Genomic DNA, 20,864 nt, shown 5'->3' with positions numbered 1-20,864 from the left:
AATACATTAAATGCGTCGTTATTTAAAGTGTAAGTTTATTTATTTCGGCAATTAAAGTCGAAGATAATTACAACTTTGAATTACAAGATTTTCCTCGCAAATTTGAAAAAAATCGCGTGAATCCTTGACACATGTTTGAGTTGTGAGAGGACTAACTTTTGATTTTAACGAGGCCATAAATTGTTCATTTAGATGGCTTTATGATCCTACGCCTACGGCCCCTCCTCTTTTAATTTTATTGAAATGTCATACGGTAAAAACTTAGGAATGGTTTAAAAAGATCTTTTTCAAAGTTTATTAAGGTTATATTTCTAAGGGTTACATCATATATTCCACGAGTAGGGAGCTTCTCTTGAAATTATGGTCGCAATGGTTGGATCTGTTATCAACTCTCTGTAGTTTTTGCTCTTCAATTTGATCACCTCGATGGCTTTTTCGGACATCTGTAAAAACAAAACAAAATAAAATACCAGGTAAGTATAAATTAAGTATAAGACGGGGATATTCTACGTCACAGCTCTTGGAGATGCACCTCTGAAGAAGAACCGGACGCACAAAACCGGTCTCCTTACTGAATGCTGATGAACACTCTGTTAAACACGAATATTATAATACATTATCTTATGCATCGAAAAAGACAAATAATTTATCAGAAAAAGTTCCGAAATCAGTTGGAACTCAAGTCCTAATGATGCGTATGATTATTACCAAGTTGGTCGAATGATGTAAATTTTTCGCCCGCTGGTATAATCACAAAGGTTAAATGTCGCGTTGACTGGTTGAGGATCAAGTTACCTGACACCAAAGGGACTATCCGTGAATAACATCGAGTACTTTAGGGAGGGGGGGATCTAGGAATATATCGGAAAAACCCCTCTTAAGATGGTGAGATAGGGATATGACCTCAAATTAGTAGAAGAATCTGTAAAAAAAAAATTGACGTCATGACACACACACAAAAAAAATAGACGGCCCTTGAATTCCTCATGAACTATCTAAATTTCTTCACGAATGCAAAATTTACCTGTTCAACTTCCTTAGACGTGAGCTGGTTGCAGTTTCCATTTTCAATTAAATATATTTTGCTCCTCAATCTAACCGTTGATCCAGCAAATTCACGCAAGAATTCTAGACTTTTCTTGACGGCCTTGAATGCTCGAACCGCGTAGAACTTCTTGTTGTCTGGAGTCAAGAGGTTAAATGCGTTCTCTAACAATTCCGATTCGTCGAATTTGTTGAGCCTATGTTTGTTTGTCTGCAACATTATTGTCAAGGACGGAATTGAAATAATTACACGTCCATAGCATGAAGTGTCTTCATAGACAATGATCATTACAAGGAAACAAGAATGAGCATGTTTCTAAAAAAAATTCTTTCCTGAAACCCAGCAAGATTAGTGCCCAAGTAGAAATTATTTACTTGGATCATACAGATTTCCTCTCAAACTACGAGAATCTATAAATCTAGCTTTTGTCGCATGATCGATACATTCCTCAATGAAAACCAATATTTTAAGTGATAGAGACCGCCTTCAGCAGAAAGGAACCAAGCCACATCAGCTTTTCCCAAGTTTAACTGGGTAATTTAATTTTTACAACATCATTTTTGGGCGGATTCCGCCGAAATTTTTAAGGAATTCGCTTTGCACTAAGCAGAAAATTCACTGAAATTTGCACAAAAATGCGCACAACCGTTTTCATGTAAAAAGTTAGATTGCCCCATTAAATTTGGCAATAACTGATGTGACTTGGTTCCTTTCTGCTTAAAGATGTTCAAGTTTGGCTAAAGATGGTGTCGTGAGTAGAAAACTTACCGAGACGTAAGTATAGTAACCTTCTTAGGAATTGTCAATTTATTGTGTAACTTGATTAAACATTCGCTAAATTATGATTACAGCTATGAAAATGGCCACCAGCATCTGATTGTGGTAAATTATTAAAGATTTCAATTCCAAATATTCAGTTGCGTCACTATTTTACAACCGATTGAGACTCTAATGAGGTCCCTTGTATATTACAATTTTAGTGTAGTGTACGTAATGACAATGGTATTGACTTTATTATTCTACGCGTATTACAAAAAAATAATGGTACACAGATATCTATTTACCTCTGCATTAATTCCTATTAGGGTTGTGACCAGGAACTCATTTAGGTCGTGTGATGGGAGCATCGAGCACAATCCAGAAGGGATCCCTTGAAGCAGGAAAAGTGACGCTTCGTGGCCTGAGTCGGTGAGAAGTCTTGATAGCAAGATCCCTATACCTCCACTCCATGTCTCGGCAACGATGGTAAAAGGCCCTAGCTTTTGGATTTGAAAAGCTGACTGCCATCAAAAAAAGATATCGTTGGTCAAAGTCGGGAAATGCGAATCAATGATTGCAATGCAAAAATTGACACATGTTTTATCAATTTCCAAGTGGGAAAAAACCAACAAATGAGAAAATTTGTGTCGATGGGTTGTGGTTCTGTACATTTAAAGCACAGCTTTGATTCTTGGATAAAATTCATCGTAGGCAATTTTCTATTCTTTTTTTGAAAAAAAAAAAAAAATATTATCACATGAGTTTCGGATTTTTATGTAAATTAATGCCCTTGAGAGCCTTTCACAAATGAAAATGTTCATTTTTGGAGAGAATTGATTGACTCGACGAAAAATTATTGTAAAACCTGCACTTTAGCGCACCGGTCATTCGAGAAAGTGCAGGAGTCAAGTTTAATGGAAATAGTTGAAATTACTAAATATCTTCTGTATTAAATAGATAACGAAACGAACGTAAAAGACCGTTTTAGGGACGTATCACATAGTTCATTCCAAGAAAATTTGTCGTTCTTAAAAATAATCGATGGAACTCTCTAATATATGAATTCATAAATTGAGGACCATCTGACGGAATTATATGCGAGCAGCAACTATATACTCCTAATTTATTTTAGGTAAATTCAGTTCAAATCCCAAATCATTTTTCTCACACTATACACTGTCGGATTTTTTTTAGATAAATTGGATGTGTACATTTTGAAACTAGGAAACATTGAAAAGTGATCCCAAACTTACAATCAACATATTAAACTATTCAAAAACTGTCTGAAAGCTGATTTACGTATTCATTTTCATTGTATGGCATAAATTTTATTCGAGGAGGTCTTCCATCAACTTACCCTTAGAAGATTCAAAACGACTTGGTTGATCGATGGAGCTTTGTGGTGGACATGAGCGACAAAGCAGGGATACATTAACCTAGAAATAAGCGGCCGTAGTTGCGTCTCACAAAAAGCAGGGATAAGAAAAACGGGCCTTGTGTCAGTTCGGCTGATCTCGGAAATTGCCCTGGAAGGAACTGGAAAAAATTTGGCACATTCCTCGCTTGAACTAACAGTATCTTTCGCTGATAAACATTGACCAATCATATCCAATTCCTCTATAGATGAAGGCAAATAATCAGTGATCTTATCCGCCGGAATTTCACTGTCATCTGAAAATTGGAAAAATTATTGTAATTTTCCGTCGAATTCCTAAGGCGCAATAATACAACTATTTGAACTCTCCGGAATGCGTGAGGTATCATGTCGCATTTGAAGGCGTTTTCAAAATAGCCAAGTTCCGCTATCCGGATTACTGTTTTGCAGAGTTCCTATTATTATGTTTTATTTCCTACCATTCGTTTGTTTTCAATCCTCCTATAAAAACTACTCATTTGCTGAATACACTTCTGGCTGGAGCGCATTTTAGCTATGCATTCACCACTGCAAAAATGTCAAAGAAATCGATAAAGCCAGCGTGTATAAGGCTATTTCGATTGTAATCTTCCGGCGCATTTCTAAGGCGCAATGATACAACTATTTGAACCCTCCGGAATGCGTGAGGTATTACGCCGCATTTGAAGGCGTTTTCAAAACAGCCAAGTTCCGCTATCCGGATTATCGTTTTGCAGAGCTCCTATTATTATGTTTTATTTCCTACCATTTGTTTGTTTTCAATCCTCCTATAAAAACTACCCATTTGCTAAATACAATTCTAGCTGGAGCGCACTTCCTTAATACTTACTTGAACCATATTGTGAGACATAATCTGCAAGAAAATGAAATCATATGTAGTCGAGAAAGCCTACTGAAATAAGTTTGACACTATCTTATCCTCAGATCAACAGGAATTCACACCTTTTTTTCTTGGCTGAATGGTTTCCGTCCTCTTCTTGGTGACACATACTATAGATCCCGCGGATAGGAGGGAGGAATGGTTGAGGGCTTGGGTGTAGTCAAGATGGCTGTCACAAACGATAGAAATCGAGTCGTCAAAAGAGATGGCACTGCTTTCATCCCAAATATTAATGATAGAACACGACTTGTTCAACTTCCTTGCGGCATTCTGGATATTTTTAACGATCTCTGTATTCATGTCCTGAGCAGAGGGAAGAAGTTAATAAGGGTGTGCAAATAAAATTTCTGAACGTAAAAATCGTCACTAAATATATGTGACATCATAACATGTGATAATTTAATCGAAATGTGTCATTCAATAATAAATTTCTAGTTGCACTAAGCTCTTCCAAATGTTTTACAAATTTGTCTTGTGCAGTTTAGCTGTTAGGCCAAACGTTACTACAGATCTGGGTGTTTCCTTGGAAATTTTAAAACCATCTAGTGATACAAAAAAAAATCAAATATTACGTAACGCATTTCTTCCAATTTTTTTATCCCCCTCTTGTAACGCACCCATAACGCAGCCCTACGTTTGAATTACGGAACGCTGGCCTGACCTCCTCTCTCATTTTCAAAAAAATTCCTCTACAAAAAATCTGCAATTTTTTGGACGGTTTTTTTTTCAAAGTTTCTTTTCCCCCACGGCTCGGATTAGTTACGTAACGCTAAGATTGAACCACCTCTCCCCCGTTGCAAGGCGCCGTAACGCCAGCTCAACCCCCTCTCTCCTCCCTAAGTGCGTTACGTAACACTTGAACGGCCCTCAGAACTCTAATCCAATTTTAACCACCTATTGGGCTGTAAGAGGTGATAGAATTGGGTGTACATTATGAACATTTCTGAAGTGTTTCTTGAAATAAAATGAGCCTTACAAATGCCACAGAAAAAATTGCCGTGACCTCCCCAAGCACCGTGGCTTGCGCTAAAAGCTCCTCAGCACCGGATGGAGATCGGGCCTTGCTGGCTGACGTCATGAGAACGGATGCGTTTTGTTTCGATACGTGTTCGTTGATTTTTCGAGCGGCGTGTGAGCTGCCGATTGACTCTGTCGTTGCCAACACGATTTTGTTTACGTTGCGATCTAGAAGCCATTCAATTAAGGAGGCAGACCTCTTTAAATTGGAACCTGTAAAATAAATTCAGGTGGTAGGTCTGTAGGACACAAGAGGTACACTCAACTGAATAGAGATTTTGAGGGTAACATTTCAAAAAAGTTACATGAAGTGTTACTGAAATGCCTAAAAGCCACGTCAAAACTCTAATCTCGTGCAACTTTACCCACGAATGATCTACGCAGTTGAAGGCATCTTTTTTATTCAACAGACACATGATTTTAGGATACATTTCATGTGAGTGTTTGCAGTCTGTCCATCTCTTTGAGCGGAAAGGTGTGCTGACATATATGCTTTTGTAATGTAATTTTGGCGAGAAAAAATAAAACACATCGTAATGAAATAAACATCAAGCGTAAATATTTTATTAATCAGGACAGGGCCGGATTTTCCTACTTGCCACCCATGGGCCGCCTGTACTTTGCCGCCCCCTTCTCATTCGTTTTGAAACATCAATAAATCCATCAAGTGAATGTGCCAGCGGGGGAGGGGTGCATGAGACGCGTTTACTCGTGTTGAACACATTTTTTGGGAAGCCCTGTCAACACTAGCAAAAAGTCACGGAACTTTGCGCGAAAGTCAAGTTTCGTAGACCTATCTCTAATGGACAAGGCCTTCCATTCATAAGAAATGAACGAAAAAATTATGAAAGAACAAACACAAAATTTGGTTTAATGATTTTAACTTCCGCCGCCGCGCCGCGCCGACCGCACCGTGTTTGGCGCAATGCGTGAAGTATTCACGCAGTCTTGTAGGCGCTATGCGTTTCAGGCTGACCGCATACCGCACTGTGTTTGATGAAATGCGTGAAGTATTCGTGCAGTCTTGTAGGCGCTAAGATGTGTTACATGCCGATTGCCGCGCCGAGGGCCTCTCTTTTTCATCTCAAGCCCTCGTCATCATTTCTCCCTAAGTCGCGCCGTTCCGGGCCAAATTGTGTGTTTGGTTTCTCTCTTAATTCGACTAATTAAAGGTGCTGTCTCTTGTATCACTGAAAGACGACAAAATTATAAGTTACTATACTCTCAGGAAATGAGAGATTTTGTAGCCTTTTCTCGTTTGTAATTTTTTTTTCTAGATCCGATTTTTTTATACCTACATTTAAAAAAATTGCAAAATTTGCCGCCCCCTAGATTTGCCGCCATGGACCGCGACCCATGTGGCCACCCCCTTAATCCGGCCCTGAATCAGGAAGAGCCTTCCAAGTCAATATGCTCTCCTTATTTTTAGGAAACAGGCTATAGAACATTTATGGGCTTTGATATGCAATCCTTTAGATTCAGCCCCAAATATTGGTAGATCTATCAGTCAGTTTACGGCCATACAGAACTTTCTTCAGGACTATGCGGAAGTTTCTCTCAGCCATCGATCCAAAAATGAATTGAATACTTGATACACATGTTCAACTAGCATTTAAATGCTCAACATTCACGTTAAGACACTATGATATTCGTTTTGTAACAGTCGCAGAACACATTCAAAAAGATAAAAAATAATTAAAATCTTACTCAAAATAACGTAGACCTGTTCCGGATCGTATTGAGTCAACTTGCACCCGTGATCTATTTTTACTCGATCATTCTGGCACAGATGTGTAGTTGGTAATGTGAGAACAATTTTTGCTCCCTCCTTTTGAGTAGTTTTCATCAGTCTAGAAATCAGTTAGCAAAATGAAATAAAACAAATGAAAAACAGGAGAAAAAATTGCGTCTAAAGAAAGCATACATTCAAAACTTAAAACGAATCGGGGGTATTCAAGCGAAAAGAGATCATTTATAAATGAACAGAATCAAAAGAAACTATTTGTATGTAGCAGGTAAACCCTATGCACACAGTTCCTTTTGATTATATTCATTTCCACTCGGTATTTTTCAGCACGAAAACGTCCAATTCATCATAAAAGTATTCGTCATTTTAGAGATTTAACCTGACTCTCTTCATAAGACATTGAAACTTCACAATGTAGATTTTGATGATTGTGCAAATGAGTTTACTTCAGACTTTTTTAAACTCGTGATTTGACATTGCTCCGGTTAACGGTTTGGTATTTTTCATAATATAAATAAATGCGTGTCTGCGTATGACTATACGTGGCATTCATGCAATTTTACCGAAAAATGGCTGAGCAGTCGACTTTATCTCTTAGCCAATGTTACACGATCAAATCTAGCCGTCAAATGGACGAGGTCGCATCCTATCAAAGACTGTGATTGGCTTATTCGATGCTCAGTCCCAATCAAAACACATGACCTTGCTATTTTGATAGCTCGGTTCGATCGTGTGACATGAGCTATCGTACTCGACAGACCTATTATTTTCAGAATTATTGGACCGCGTTAAGCAGAAAGGAACCAAGGCACATCTGCTATTGCCAAATTGAAGTAGGCAATTCAATTTTTTACATGAAACACGTTGTGCGGATCTTTCTGCAAATTTCAGTGAATTTCCTGCATTGCACGAGGCAAATTTCTTAAAATTTTCAAAGGAATTCACCGAAACATTTTCTCGTAAAAAATAAAATTGCCCAGTTAAATTTGGCGATTGCTGATGTGGCTCGGTTCCTTTCTGCTTAACGCGGTCCAAATGATCAAAAATACTAGTAAACTCACCCTGGTCGATACCGCATCTCGTCGATAGATGCCGTTTTGTGTGGAATAGCGACGGCCTGTTTCGATTTCAAGAACTCGTCGACCAATCTGTGTAGCTGCTTCTTGCGATAATTGGGCAGAGACAGGATATCTGACATGGAGTAGCTGAAATAACTGACAGACTTGAGAAACTGGCTCATCGGAAGCTGAGCATATTCAGCAGGCATTTCTTCGTTCAGGTTGACGAAGCATCCATATTGGGCGACTGAATGCCAAGATGCGATCATTTCCTCGCGTGGTAAGTCACTCACGATAATGTCGGCGCCTCTCCCCTTGGTCCCGAGCATCAAGGGCACAAAGAAGTCCCCGCTGTTGTAGTTGGTGATGTGTGATGATGGTATCTGGTATCAAAAATATGTATGATATATTTACCGGGATGGGTAATAGAAACGCTCTATACACGTGTCCAAAATGGGGAATCCTCATTTGAAAATGTTGATATTTTGGGAGGCTCGCCCCCTTTTCTGGCCCCTTTTGACGAGTTTACACGGAAAAAAAGTGTCGGAGGTTATCCCTAAAAATTGTGGTACTACCCTAATATGTTGGATGATATGGACATTTCTAATTAATTGTATTAGTACCGCAACTCAAGGGTTAGTTACCTAACTTATTGGGGTACTACCATAATTAATTGGGGTGCTACCATAATTAGTTGGGGTATTACCACAATTAATTGGAAATGTCCATATCATCCAACAACCTCGTGCTTTTTTTTTCCCCATGTAGGGGTCTTAATCCCCCCTCTCAAGTTCTCCCCTCGATGATTAGAACAACATTTTGAACCGGAAAATAACTCAAAAATTGAAATAGTTATAAGCGACGAATTTTTGCGAGTGGATTTGATCGACTTTTTCAACCAGATTGATAGGGATGCAAACCAAAGGAGAAAAACGCTCTGATGCTGTCATGAATTAAACTCAGCTGCTTGATGAATTTTGGCCAACGTTTGCATCTATCCACTTTTCAATCCATCTCGGGAGGTGGGTCGAGAATTTTGGATGTGGTCGTCATTGCTGCCAGCATGAAAACCAACTGTTGTAAGCGCAATGTCACCCAGAGAAAATTTTGTTCTGTTGTAACAGAGGTTGGCAGTAAGTTAAAAACTTCGCTCAAATTCAATCGCGAAAAATTTGCCTATGGCGTGTCGAGCGTTTCTTTCATCCATCCCGGTATCAGCTCTCGAGTGAAGTATAACCATAAAATTTTAATGGTGTGTGGTCAAACGTTCCTCACGCAGGGGGCTCATAGGTAAATAATGCCTGAAAATCACGAAAAAAGACGTTTTTCCGTGTATACCAGTTTCCAGTCCTGGGAGTGGGGAAGGTGCGGACCCTTTTTGGTCCGCCTCCTTCTAGTTATACCGCGCCATAGTGGCTCCCTGATTTCTTAAAAGTTCATTCCTCCCCCCCCCCCAACTTTCCTAGAGTTCCTAAGAAATTCCCTGGTTCTTAACCGTATTTTGTGACCAAAAAAGTGAAAATTAATCCGGATAAAAATAATGGATTAACTAAAAGAAGTAAAAGTATTGGAGAACCGGTAATATTTCCGAGATTTTTCAGCGATTAGTGACTTTCGCAAAATTTGACAATTCTTACGATTTTTATTTTTTGTGTATAAATAATTTTACTCATCATTATAAATTTAACGTCTAAATTGCGGTCTCCGTCATCTCCAAAATTTATCATGAACTTAGTGGAACTGGTGGAACCTGCTCTTTTCCAGGAATTAATCATGATCTTTAAAAAGAAAATGGTGATCATTAGAATGGTTACTCAATACATAAGAGTCTCAAAGACGGTACACTGTTAGAAATAATTCACTCAAAGTTGGTTTCAATATCAATCATTTCCTAAATGTGAAGTGAATCTATTTGTGGAGTGAAATTTTCGAATACTTATTTTATCTTGCAAGTGAGTAAGTTATCTTAATTAGGACAGAATTAAATCTTCGCCAGAGTGAAAATTCAATGCCCAGACACCTCAAAATTAAAGTGAATTCACTCTGCACGGGAAAAACTTATCTCAATAATCACCCTAATTTGCTACCTGCTCAGTTCGATTCAACCTAGATGTTTGATGATTTACGTATTTATGGAGTGACATTTCCCTCATTATTGATTAAATTTTGAAACAAAATCAATTCAGATTTTGCGTTACTTTTCAAAAGAACCGAGTGTATTTTCACATAAAATGGAAAACTTTCTAAAGCCCTGAGTGAATTTCTTTTCTTTTATTTTCAATCCTTCAAGCTAATTGTCTGAAAATTAGAGTTAATCGTCGAAACCGTTGAGTGAATAGTTCATTAATTTCACTCTATATTTGAGTCGATGAAGTAACAATTTCACTGTAGTTTTGAGTTAATTTACTAGGGCCATGGGTGAATTGTTGTTAACCTGTGAACCGTTCAAAAAATTTTACTTAATTTTGACGTCAATGGAACTGTTGCATGGGTGGGAAATTTGCACTTTAATCATCCTTCCCTTTCAAAACGCGAGAAACAAGATGATGCTAGTGTTTTCTCTAAAATCAGCTATCAGCTCAAAGAAAGTTCTAAAAATTGAGGCCATGATGATTGGGCCAATTGGGCCATAAAGGGAAAGACGATTAAGTCGCAAATCCCCGACCCATGCAACAATTTCAGTATTGTTCTGCTGTCAAATAGACGTAACTTAATCTTTGCGACATTCAAATTTTCCACTGATACTTTATATTTAAGAAGAAAATTACAGCAAAATTTTCACAAGAACTATGGATATTTTTTCCAAAGTGATAACAAATTTATGAAAATTTATTATTAAGGATAGAGTTGATTTCTATGGTAAAACCTGTAAGGAAATTTTGAATTGTCACAATCGAGGTACGTCCGTAAACTGGATGAAGAACGCGTCATTAGAATGGAACTGTTAACTTCTTTAAATGCATGGGAACTTCATTTCTGATTTCTTTTCGCTATACTTCGGTTTAGAATGAATGAATGAACATTTTTACTTATCTAACAAATCTGTATCTAGGTTGTTTCGCAAAAATATCAATGTTTTGCGGCACTACGTCGAGCTTCTTAAAAACATTGGTGAAAGTTAAATTATTTACTTCTAGAGAGCACAGGGACGAATAAGGGAAGGCTCGTTTCCTCACCTCAACTTTGGTATAAGTAATCACTTTTTTAAAATTTCTGGAATTCTGTTTTGCGTCGCTAAGTCGACAGAAGTAGGTATAGACAGTCTATATAAAAAATACCAAAACATTTAGAAGTAAACAGAGAAACAATTTATTTAAATGAAAATAAACCTTAATTTAATTAAAAAATAATGTTAAGAAGTGGAAATAATATTACACGGAATACGCGTTTAAGAATTGCTTAAATGAAACAACACAAGATTACAGAAAAATTGAATGTAGCACGACTGAAAAGCTAGCAGTAAAAACATTGAAAAATTACAAGTTTTGTGTCAATTCTTATTTGCTTCTTTAATTACACAAAAAACTAATAGTTTAAGTTTGAGAAGTGATTAAAAACTTCTTTGCAATATGAATGTAGTTAGGTACTTGAACGAACCTGCGAGTTCAAAGTTGTCTCTGACCATGGCAGCAGTCACAACGAATTTCCTTTTGCCTTGGTATTCCGTTCGCACATAATAGTACTGAACCTGTTGTTGGTTTACTGGAGGAACTGGTCCAGTGTTTCCGTCCTCAAAAATGTTGCCGAACATAACGATTTACCGCACCTACACTGAATAATAACACCACAGGGCACAAATTGAATTGAAAATCGCACACATTGAATTCATTCACGCGTGCGACTCGCGAGAAGATCAGCGGAGGACTAAGATTGTAACGGTCACGAAATTTGGCGCGAAAATCTCATTCATGATCAGCTGAAAGTGAAAAGTCTCTCACCCGCGGGCTCTTTCTTCTCGCTGCCAGAATATTCACTCCAAGCTCGGCAAAAGTGTCCCTTTTTCACCGCACGATGGGAGTTATTATTCTCTCTCATTTCATCTTATCCCTTATCGTAGTCTTACAACAGCGGCTGAATGCCTTACAATTTATAGTCTCAGAATGGAGTGGAATTTGCAACATTTTAAGTTAATTATCCGAACGCTGCCAAAGAAATAACTCTCTGGGACGTATGAAAACTCTTCGTAGTTAACGGTGAATTTCCAGAAGTCGGGTATGATAATCCAGGAATTATATAGTTGTTTTTCTCTTCAACGTGTTAAGTTGAGAAACATTTACCAATCCATGGACAGAATTAAGTCAAACGTAGGTTACTTTGACAATCACTCGACCAAAGGGTGATTTTTATCGTCATGTTAACAAAAGTCCTGCTTGTGTATTAAAATAGTTCAAGATTATGCTAAAATAAGAGTGAAATTTTGATGATAAGTCTATTTCAGAATAACATCTGCAGAATTCACTCGACCAAATGTCATTTTTCTTCATTTGGTAATTTTGAAGTTCCGAAGTCTTTCACTCCGGTTCACTCCAAATCACTCCGACCCCTTTTATTTCTAACAGTGTAAAATATCTCATGGGCCCTCTCTTGAAAAAATTGCATAATCTGGTGACACGAGGTGCCTCCTGGCTACATGGGCAAGTGATATTCCCGTTACGTCATTTTCTTATCTCGAAAAAAATAAAAATTCAATAATTTACATCTTTTCAATCGCTCAATAATGATAAGATTTTCTTCATAAGCGCTAGGCAAAGCTATAAGTTTGTCCAGAATCTTCCGAATTATTTAAGCCGAAAGGGTCCTGAGTCCTGGTCTTGTTGTGTTCAGTTCTTGTGTGTTATACTCCATACACTTGTGTTATTCACTAGCTATTTATCTTCACGTCACTATCATCTGGAGAGCTTGTGCATATTCAAGATCTCGAGTTCATACTGGGAAAAGCCAGCTGTTCAGTATGAAAATGGGAAAAATCTTCAGAAAAGCACTCTTGTGTGTCTTTGCAGAAATAGCAGTGATATTTTTATGAGTCAGAATTCTAAAATGTCGATAAATTAGAGAAAATCTCTCTAGGGAGAAATGTTTCTACAGTGTGTGCAAAGGAATGGGAGAAAAACAATCGTGGAAGATCAGGAGATAAAATATTTTAAAACATTGCTGCAAAAGCATACAGCAACTTTTGTAAGTGATGATTTTTATGTAAAATATATCCGAGTTAGAAAAATACGTGTCAGCGAGGGGATTTTTTTATTAAATATTTTTTCGCGATAATTTATCTGTGATTAACTTTATATAATGTGAGGGTGTGTTAAAAATTTGTTGTAGAATTTCCATACATTGTACTCATGATTGAATAAAAAATAGGAGTATGACTATTTTGTTCAACGGCACTGTGACACATCTTTACAATCGAAGTTGATCCCTCTTTCTCCGATTTTGCTGTATTTTTAAATGTCTACGCTGTCCACAATATTCAAAACACCCTGCGTAAAATCTGATATAGGCATCAGTTAAGCGGCACATCCTAAATTATTTTAATTCAGAGCATTAATATTGAAATGTTGCTCTGAATTTCTCATGGGATCATTCCTGCTTGAATGAAGCGTTATTAGGTTCACCAAAAGTTTACGTGTGGCCGAAGTCTTTGATCTGAAATTTCTACCTTATTCCGCGTATGACGTCACCTACTGCGGTTAAATATATACAATAGGTAGTAACCTATCCTTATAGATACCTACATTCAACAATGGGTCTGTTGCAAACTTTTGCTTGAGCAAAAATAAGAGTTGTTTCTTATAGATAATGCCTCAAAAATCACGATGAGCGCATCGGCAAAGTCTGAAATGCACTCATAACTTTACAGTCTGCGTAAGAAATTTGCGGTTTTTTGAGCTTCCCGCTTCAAAAACGATACTACGGCACAGGTGAACATTTTGTAAGAGGAGTCGTTCCATCGTCGGCAATAATCATAATGGCCGACGCCAATCCGCCAAAACACGTTTGATGGGACGAGATAACACCTGAACTGGATTAGACCAGATAACAATCGGTGTGTTAACGTTCATATTTTCCACGCCCGAATTGATTGACCTTGAACTCTCCTCGAATTACGCGCGGAACTGCGCGCAAGCGTCGGCCATGATGAAAATCGCCGACGATGGAGCGTTTCCTCTAACAAAATGTTCACCTGTGCCGTAGTATCGTTTTTGAAGCGGGAAGCTTAAAAAGACGCAAATTTCTTACGCAGATTGTGAAGTTATGAGTGCATTTCAGACTTTGCCGATGCGCTCATCGTGATTTTTGAGGCATTATCTACAAGAAACAACTCTTATTTTTGCTCTAGCAAAAGTTTGCAACAGGCCCATTATGATACGCTCATGGCGTGGGTTGCTTGATCTAAAACACCGATGCAACAAAGGTGATAAGAAACCATAATATACACCACCGCGGTGGATGACGTCATTGTGATGTTTAATTTAAAGTTGAAAGAGTTTTCATCATCATCATTGTGATGTATTTTTGAAGAACGATACCTTTGTTACTACTGGCTTGGAAACTTCGTGTTTAAGAAGATTTTATTTTTTGCTGATTAATTTGAAATCATCAAACACGATTCTATGACTGGCGCATAACTAATCTATTCTGTCGTGTTAAGTAGAGACGCCGTATGAACATTTGAGAGTTGCCAAATTTCAACTGAAAACAATTGTATTTGGGAGAAAGTTCTGCATATTTTACCTTGAAATTTTCAAATATTTTAGATTAAACTGCGAACAATATTGTCCGAAAAATTGGAAGAAAAATTTTCATAACTTTTCCAATGAATTCGTGTCTTATCAAAGGAGACTTAGCAACGTCTGAAGGTTTGTACGGCGTTCTTCCTTAGCACGGCAGCATGTTGTAAACCATGCACATACGCATAATTTACAATATGCCATGCATATGCATAAACCATTGCATATTAAATATATTTAAATGACTCAATTTTTTATGCGCTACGGAGGCAAACAGTGTTCAATGAAATTAACAGTGTGATCAACGTACGCATAACCTTTCAATCTTATAGGGTGAGTCGAAACATACCTGACCAAAAAGGCTTTTGATGGTCTCCATACCCAGCGCGTCGGGCGCCGTTGTGTACACAGTGTGGCCAGCACTGAGAGCAACCGCGATACAGGCTACTCCAACCGGATTGTGACCGCTGTGTATCAGCACGGTTTTCTTCCCTTCGTGCTTGACAAAATCTATCAAGGCGAGATGAGCCTGCATTTGAAATAATTAGGTAAAAAAAGAATAAGATTAAAAATCTGATATTTTTTCATGCAATCTATAGCTCAATTTTACATTGTGCACACAACATCTAACAAAACCGGTTTTATGACAAAATGCAAGATGAGTAGCGTAATTTACTGGAATAAAGGTTTGAAAGCAAGGTAACTATTAGTAGAGAAAGGAAATGAGACAGAGAGTGTGAAAATGAACCTCGCTCTCGGAGGGCACTTTTTTGGGGGAAGGGGGGGGGGGGTCATTTAAGTCACATCAAAAAATATGAATACTCTAATTTTTCATCCAAGTACGGTGCATGATTAGCAGGTACAGTTGCATTCGTAGGCCTTTTAAGTCAAACGGAAAAATATCCTGTCAAAGCTTTTGTGAAAATAAAACATCCTTAAAGATTCTCAGAATGATTTTTAATGATATTTAATGATTATCGAATGACTGTTGCTGATCTGCACAAACAACTCCCCTGGTAAAAATTGGCGATAGGAGCTGCGTTTCAAAATACCATAGGAGTTCTTATAGCCGACTGAAGAAGACGATAGAAAATCATATAGCTGGCTGTAGAAAGTGGAAAAAATCATACGGCCTGGCTACACGAAGCGATAAAAAATTAAACAGCCGGGCTATAGTTCCTGTCGCCGGGCTTTACACTTTATCGCCTGGCTGTTGCTTTTTTGCAATCGGCTATAAAAGGCTATAAGAAATTGTGTAGAAATTCGTGTGCTTTGTAAATCCTTAAGTTTGTACGGAATCACCATAATATTTACAAAACGCACATTATATTTTCCTTTACTACATATTTGTTTTCATCAATTAAAATGAGAAAAATCCATACAGAGTGTGCAAACATTTCCAAGTCATGAGTTGAACAACGCTGACTCCACGAGATTAAATATTAGAGCTTAACACAAAGCGGAGCGGCGGCGCACTGGCGCCTACAAACCTAACAGGGATACTTCACGCATTGCGCAATGCGTGAAGTATCCCTGTTAGATTTGTAGGCGCCAATGCGCGTTCCGCGCTGGCTGCCCGCCCGCAGCGCCGCGCCGCAGCGTACCACGGCGCTTGAAGCAACTATTTCACACCAGAGGTATTGCCCAGTATCGTACGAAATTGAAGGCGTTCCAACTTATTAGGAGTGGCAGGCATCCTTCAAAAGTACGGAGCTATCCTCGCTAAATAAATCAAGATACTACGGCCCAAAAAGAGAGCGGTAGTCCAAAAACTCACGAAGTCCTAGCATCCGTAGTTGGTAACGTTTAGCACACACTTTATCGTCAGGTTGTTGCTTAGTCGCCATCGGCTATAAAAGACTATAAGAAATTGTGTGGCCGGCTATAGAAGCTATTGGAAATCTTACGCAGTCGGCTGTAGGTCTATGGTGTTTTGGAACACAGACTCTACTGCCAATTTTTACCAGGGTCTCCCTGCTGAAAAGTTTGCTTATTCTAACACTTACGGAGTACTCTTGCTGATGTTTTACTTTTACCCAGGAATAATTGTTGCTTTCAGTATTACATCTTTTCACCATTCAGTAAGCACTGCATCGTACAATGAATGGTCATAACATTTAGGTGTAGATTAGGTGAGATTAGTATCTAACCATGAGGTAAGCGTATGGTATGGTGACAGCATCCTCCAGGTTTACGTTGTCTTGCAGTTTCCACTGAAATACCGGATCAAGTTTGATACTTTTGGCACCTTGCTCGTCACTTTGCGCGATACCCACGACTTGCTCACCAGAACTAGAGTTTCCAGCATAATCTAGAATACTGTGGCCGATCTGGAAGGCATTTGCTAATAATATATTCATAATGGCACGTTATTGTTAGTTTTTTTTTTGTAAATTAAGGATCTTGACGAGTAAGGATTTTTTTGGCAGTCTCAAGAAACGAGTTAAAAGTTCAAGGTTGGTTTCGCCGAATGGCTCAAGACACTTTAAGACTCCTTAAAACTAAGTGTTTAGTGAGTTGTGCTACAATATACAGATTTAAAAATAATTGATGGAAACACAACTCAGCGGAACGCTTCATAATGAAAAATGGTTTGACTATTACATGCCAAACTCAATTTTTCTTGCAATGGCCGATCAGGCGAACGTTGGTTTTGAATTTTTTTTCGAAGCTAGAAATTGTATATAATTGTTTCATAATTTAATGTAAATTATGAAATTTTATATTTTACCAAATAGGTGTTTTTGTACACATTTAACAAATATAACGTGCCCAGTTTGAGAGAAAAAATATATTCTGTGTTACTAAATTTTTTCTAATGTCTCTTTATAATTTTTCGTCAACAGAAGTTTATAACGTTGACTCTCGTGGACAATTTGTTGGTCTTATCTTTAATCACTATTTCATCTTTCAAGTTAATGCTTACCTCGGTATTTAGAGCAGGGCTGACAAAATTAACGCTGACTCCTTCTACAGACTGTTCAAGAAGATGCAACACTTGAGTTAGATTAGCTTGCTGTTGTGGAATGCTTTGTCGACGGTAAGTACCCCATTGGCCGTTCACCAACACGTTGATTACCATTCCTCTCTTAATTTGCTCACTATAGAAATTGCGGTCCACAGAGATTGGTGGCAAGCCTTCACCCCACGACAGAAAGCATCTGGACACATCAAATGTCTATTTTGAATTAAGTGAGAGAAAATACAAACAAAAATGAAAAACCTCCACTGGTGTCCCGGCAAAGGTTCGAACATTCAATTTCAGACAGTCAACATTTTTAAATTTGCAACAACAGTAGTCTTTGGCCTTTTTTACAAAATTTGAAAACTATTGGAATGTAGATAAATCTTCTTGGACATCACGTTATGACAATCACTGGGTCTCGCACAAAGATCTGTCTTCTCTCTTTTCCGCACTTTGATCATGCCCAAACAAAATCTTTATGTGTAACACATACAACGTTCTACAGTATCTTAGAAATAATTTTGATGTACTAGAACGGCACAATAATATGGCATAAAATATCTTTACTTTCTTACTCTAGCGTTGAAGTCTCTCTCTTTTCTAATAACATCTTACGTTTTTCACCATACGTTTTTGGAATGTAGATAAAGTGATATCAAAATGATCTCTAGTTTCTTGGTCGAGCGTTTAAGTCTCTCAGTTAGGGGTCTGACTCTTTGTTTTACACTATTAAGGGTGTTCCAGACCGCTCATCAACTTCATGTTCTTTATTCATAAAATATTTTTGTATTGATATAATAAAACAAGCTTATTTCTTTTCTTTTTTTTTAAAAAAAAATTATTGAAACTGTTAAATCACAATACAGTTTTGAACTGCCTAAATCAGTACCAATAACTAATGAATGCAGGGTTTGAGACTTTTCAGGAGTGATTCTAATACTCCAAAGAAATAAAATGCCAACATTGAAACAAGATCAGCGATAATAGTTCAGGGTCATTTTTGCGAACTCAGGTGAAAATTTTGGAATAGGTACTTACATAGTAAAATAATCACTTCGAATTAACGTGTTATTTCTAGCTCCTAAAATCCAGAAATGAATTTTACATGATGTCAGTTCGTCAAATTTACTTACTTCACATTTGACACGCTGATTTCTTTCAATACTTTTTGGGTTATGACCAGGGGGTTAGCTGACGGCGGTCGGTTGAACAAAAGAATAACACTCTCATCTCCCAAATGTGTGTCACACTTCAAAGCTTCAACACTTGAGCTCCAGTTTTTAGAAACCTCACAAATTCTAAATTTTTGATTTATATCGATCTGAGAAGCACAAACAAACCATGAGTGTAGTTATTTTCTGCGTTTTTGAGTCAAATCGATTTTCATCATGGCAGTATACGAGGACCGTAGGTGATAGGTCAAAATGTCCAAAAAAAAATATCCAAAAGTCAAAATGTCCAAACCCTGGATGCTCAAAAATCTAAAAAGGCCAAATATCAGTAATGTCCAGCAGACAAATAAGTCCAAAAGTAGGCAAACGTCCAAATGTGAGATTAGGCATTGGTCGAGTTGTCATTGGAGTTTTGGGTGCAGCTTTGCAAGCTGTTCGTGAATGCAGCCATAGAAACAGATGCGTCGGATAATGGAGAGATGCAGGTGAGGAAAAAATGGTGATACACTGAAATAAAAAGTTCGGTAAATATGGAACCACGGTTTTGTTCGGTACACACGACCGAATTATTCGGTCTGCTCAGCCGAACTGTTCGGTCCACTGAACCGAACTGTAACATTTTATTACAGTTCGGTCGCACAAACCGAGCAATTCGGTTGCACAGACCGAATAATTCGGTTGTGTGTACCGAACAAAATCGTGGTTCCATATTTACCGAACTTTTTTTTTCAGTGTACAATTTTTCATGAGCGCAGGCCAATTCTTACTTTTAAAAATGCATTAATGATTTATTTTCCAAATTTTAAGTGGAATTGACAAACATAACAAACATGGCTAATATTACCCCGTTTGGCATGAAAAGCAAAAAACAAAAAATAATAATAAAAAAAAAGTTATTCTTGTCTATAACAACAAATAGTTAGTACCTATATAATTACTCTTTCCATGTTTGAACATTCGCCTACTTTTGGACTTATTTGTCTGCTGGACATTACTGATATTTGGCCTTTTTAAATTTTTGGGCATTCAGGGTTTGGACATTTTGACTTTTGGACATTTTTTTTTGGACATTTTGACCTATTACCGGACCGTAGGATTTTTTAATGAAAGGATAGGAAGCAACTAAATAAATGGCAACATTAAAAATAATTATACAGCTTTAAAAACTCATAAAAAGGATAAGATAAATAAAGTAATTAGGACTCATTTCTGTCTTGTGCAAAATTAAAATAAAATCATAAAATAAATAAAAAACTGAATTACAAAACTGTTAATTACATTTTTTGACGTGAAAGCAACACAATTTTTTTTACAGTCTTCGTTTAATTTTCAAGTGTAATGAATTTTCAAATTTTCTTACCACCTATACTGCGTACGTCCATATAGGCCTCTAATTTTGATCCACAATATCATTGTCTACTGTTCAGAAAAGTCTTCAATTGCATTGACTCAGAAATATAAGTTTGATAACGGCACATAAACATTTATTTTTTTATTTATTTATTCTTTTTTTACGTGAGAGGTCAATCAACTTTCTACAGTCCATTGACCGTTAAAAAAGGTTGTTCATTTATGGCTGTGGTATTGTCAATTTGCAAATTTTGACTTACCTTCTTTAAGAGGCCGAACCTTTTTGTATCAAAGACTTGCTCGTACAGAACCACATAGTCTTGTCCGCTTGCAGCTGCATAATCTATGACGCTTTGGAGCGTCACATCTGTAGGCATGGTGGTGAAAAGATAAGCGTTCTTAAAGTTCTTCATGTGAATTAGTTGTAAAAATGATTTTGGGTCCGTCAAAATCGACAAATACGTATTAGAGGCTGAAACGCAGCCGTTTTGTGGTTCCATCCGCACTAGTTCCACCTGCAAAGTAATTACAAATATTTGGAAGTCACACGAAGCAAAATTACTTACTTTTCAATGACGGCTGAAAATTGACGTGAATTATTTTTGGATGTTGTAATTTCAGTTAATAATGTTTGAACCTATATTTGATATTGCGGTAAGACCGGCGTACACATTTTATAAATTCTAAACGCGATTTTGTAATTGCACACTGGGAACTTTAAGTAAATTC

The 20,864-nt window shown here is 37.5% G+C and overlaps 1 protein-coding gene across 1 annotated transcript; it reads right to left on the bottom strand.

The window, feature by feature from the left end:
• Nucleotides 1-138: 138 nt before the first annotated feature.
• LOC109030328 (uncharacterized) lies at nucleotides 139-20,634 on the bottom strand. The gene is made up of 13 exons (XM_072304171.1): nucleotides 20,396-20,634; nucleotides 18,747-18,934; nucleotides 17,575-17,809; nucleotides 16,799-16,978; nucleotides 14,998-15,177; nucleotides 7,924-8,303; nucleotides 6,823-6,965; nucleotides 5,075-5,328; nucleotides 4,161-4,401; nucleotides 3,162-3,475; nucleotides 2,110-2,325; nucleotides 1,025-1,255; nucleotides 139-443 (listed from the first exon to the last, which is right to left on the bottom strand). Exons 1-13 carry the CDS (start codon nucleotides 20,546-20,548, stop codon nucleotides 324-326), a joined length of 2,835 nt encoding a protein of 944 aa, XP_072160272.1. The 5' UTR covers nucleotides 20,549-20,634; the 3' UTR covers nucleotides 139-323.
• Nucleotides 20,635-20,864: the final 230 nt, after the last annotated feature.

Source organism: Bemisia tabaci, chromosome 9, assembly GCF_918797505.1.
Source record: "Bemisia tabaci chromosome 9, PGI_BMITA_v3".
NCBI classification, from domain to species: domain Eukaryota; kingdom Metazoa; phylum Arthropoda; class Insecta; order Hemiptera; family Aleyrodidae; genus Bemisia; species Bemisia tabaci.
Note: the sequence above shows the minus strand (reverse complement) of the source record. Positions and strands in the feature narration are given on the sequence as shown.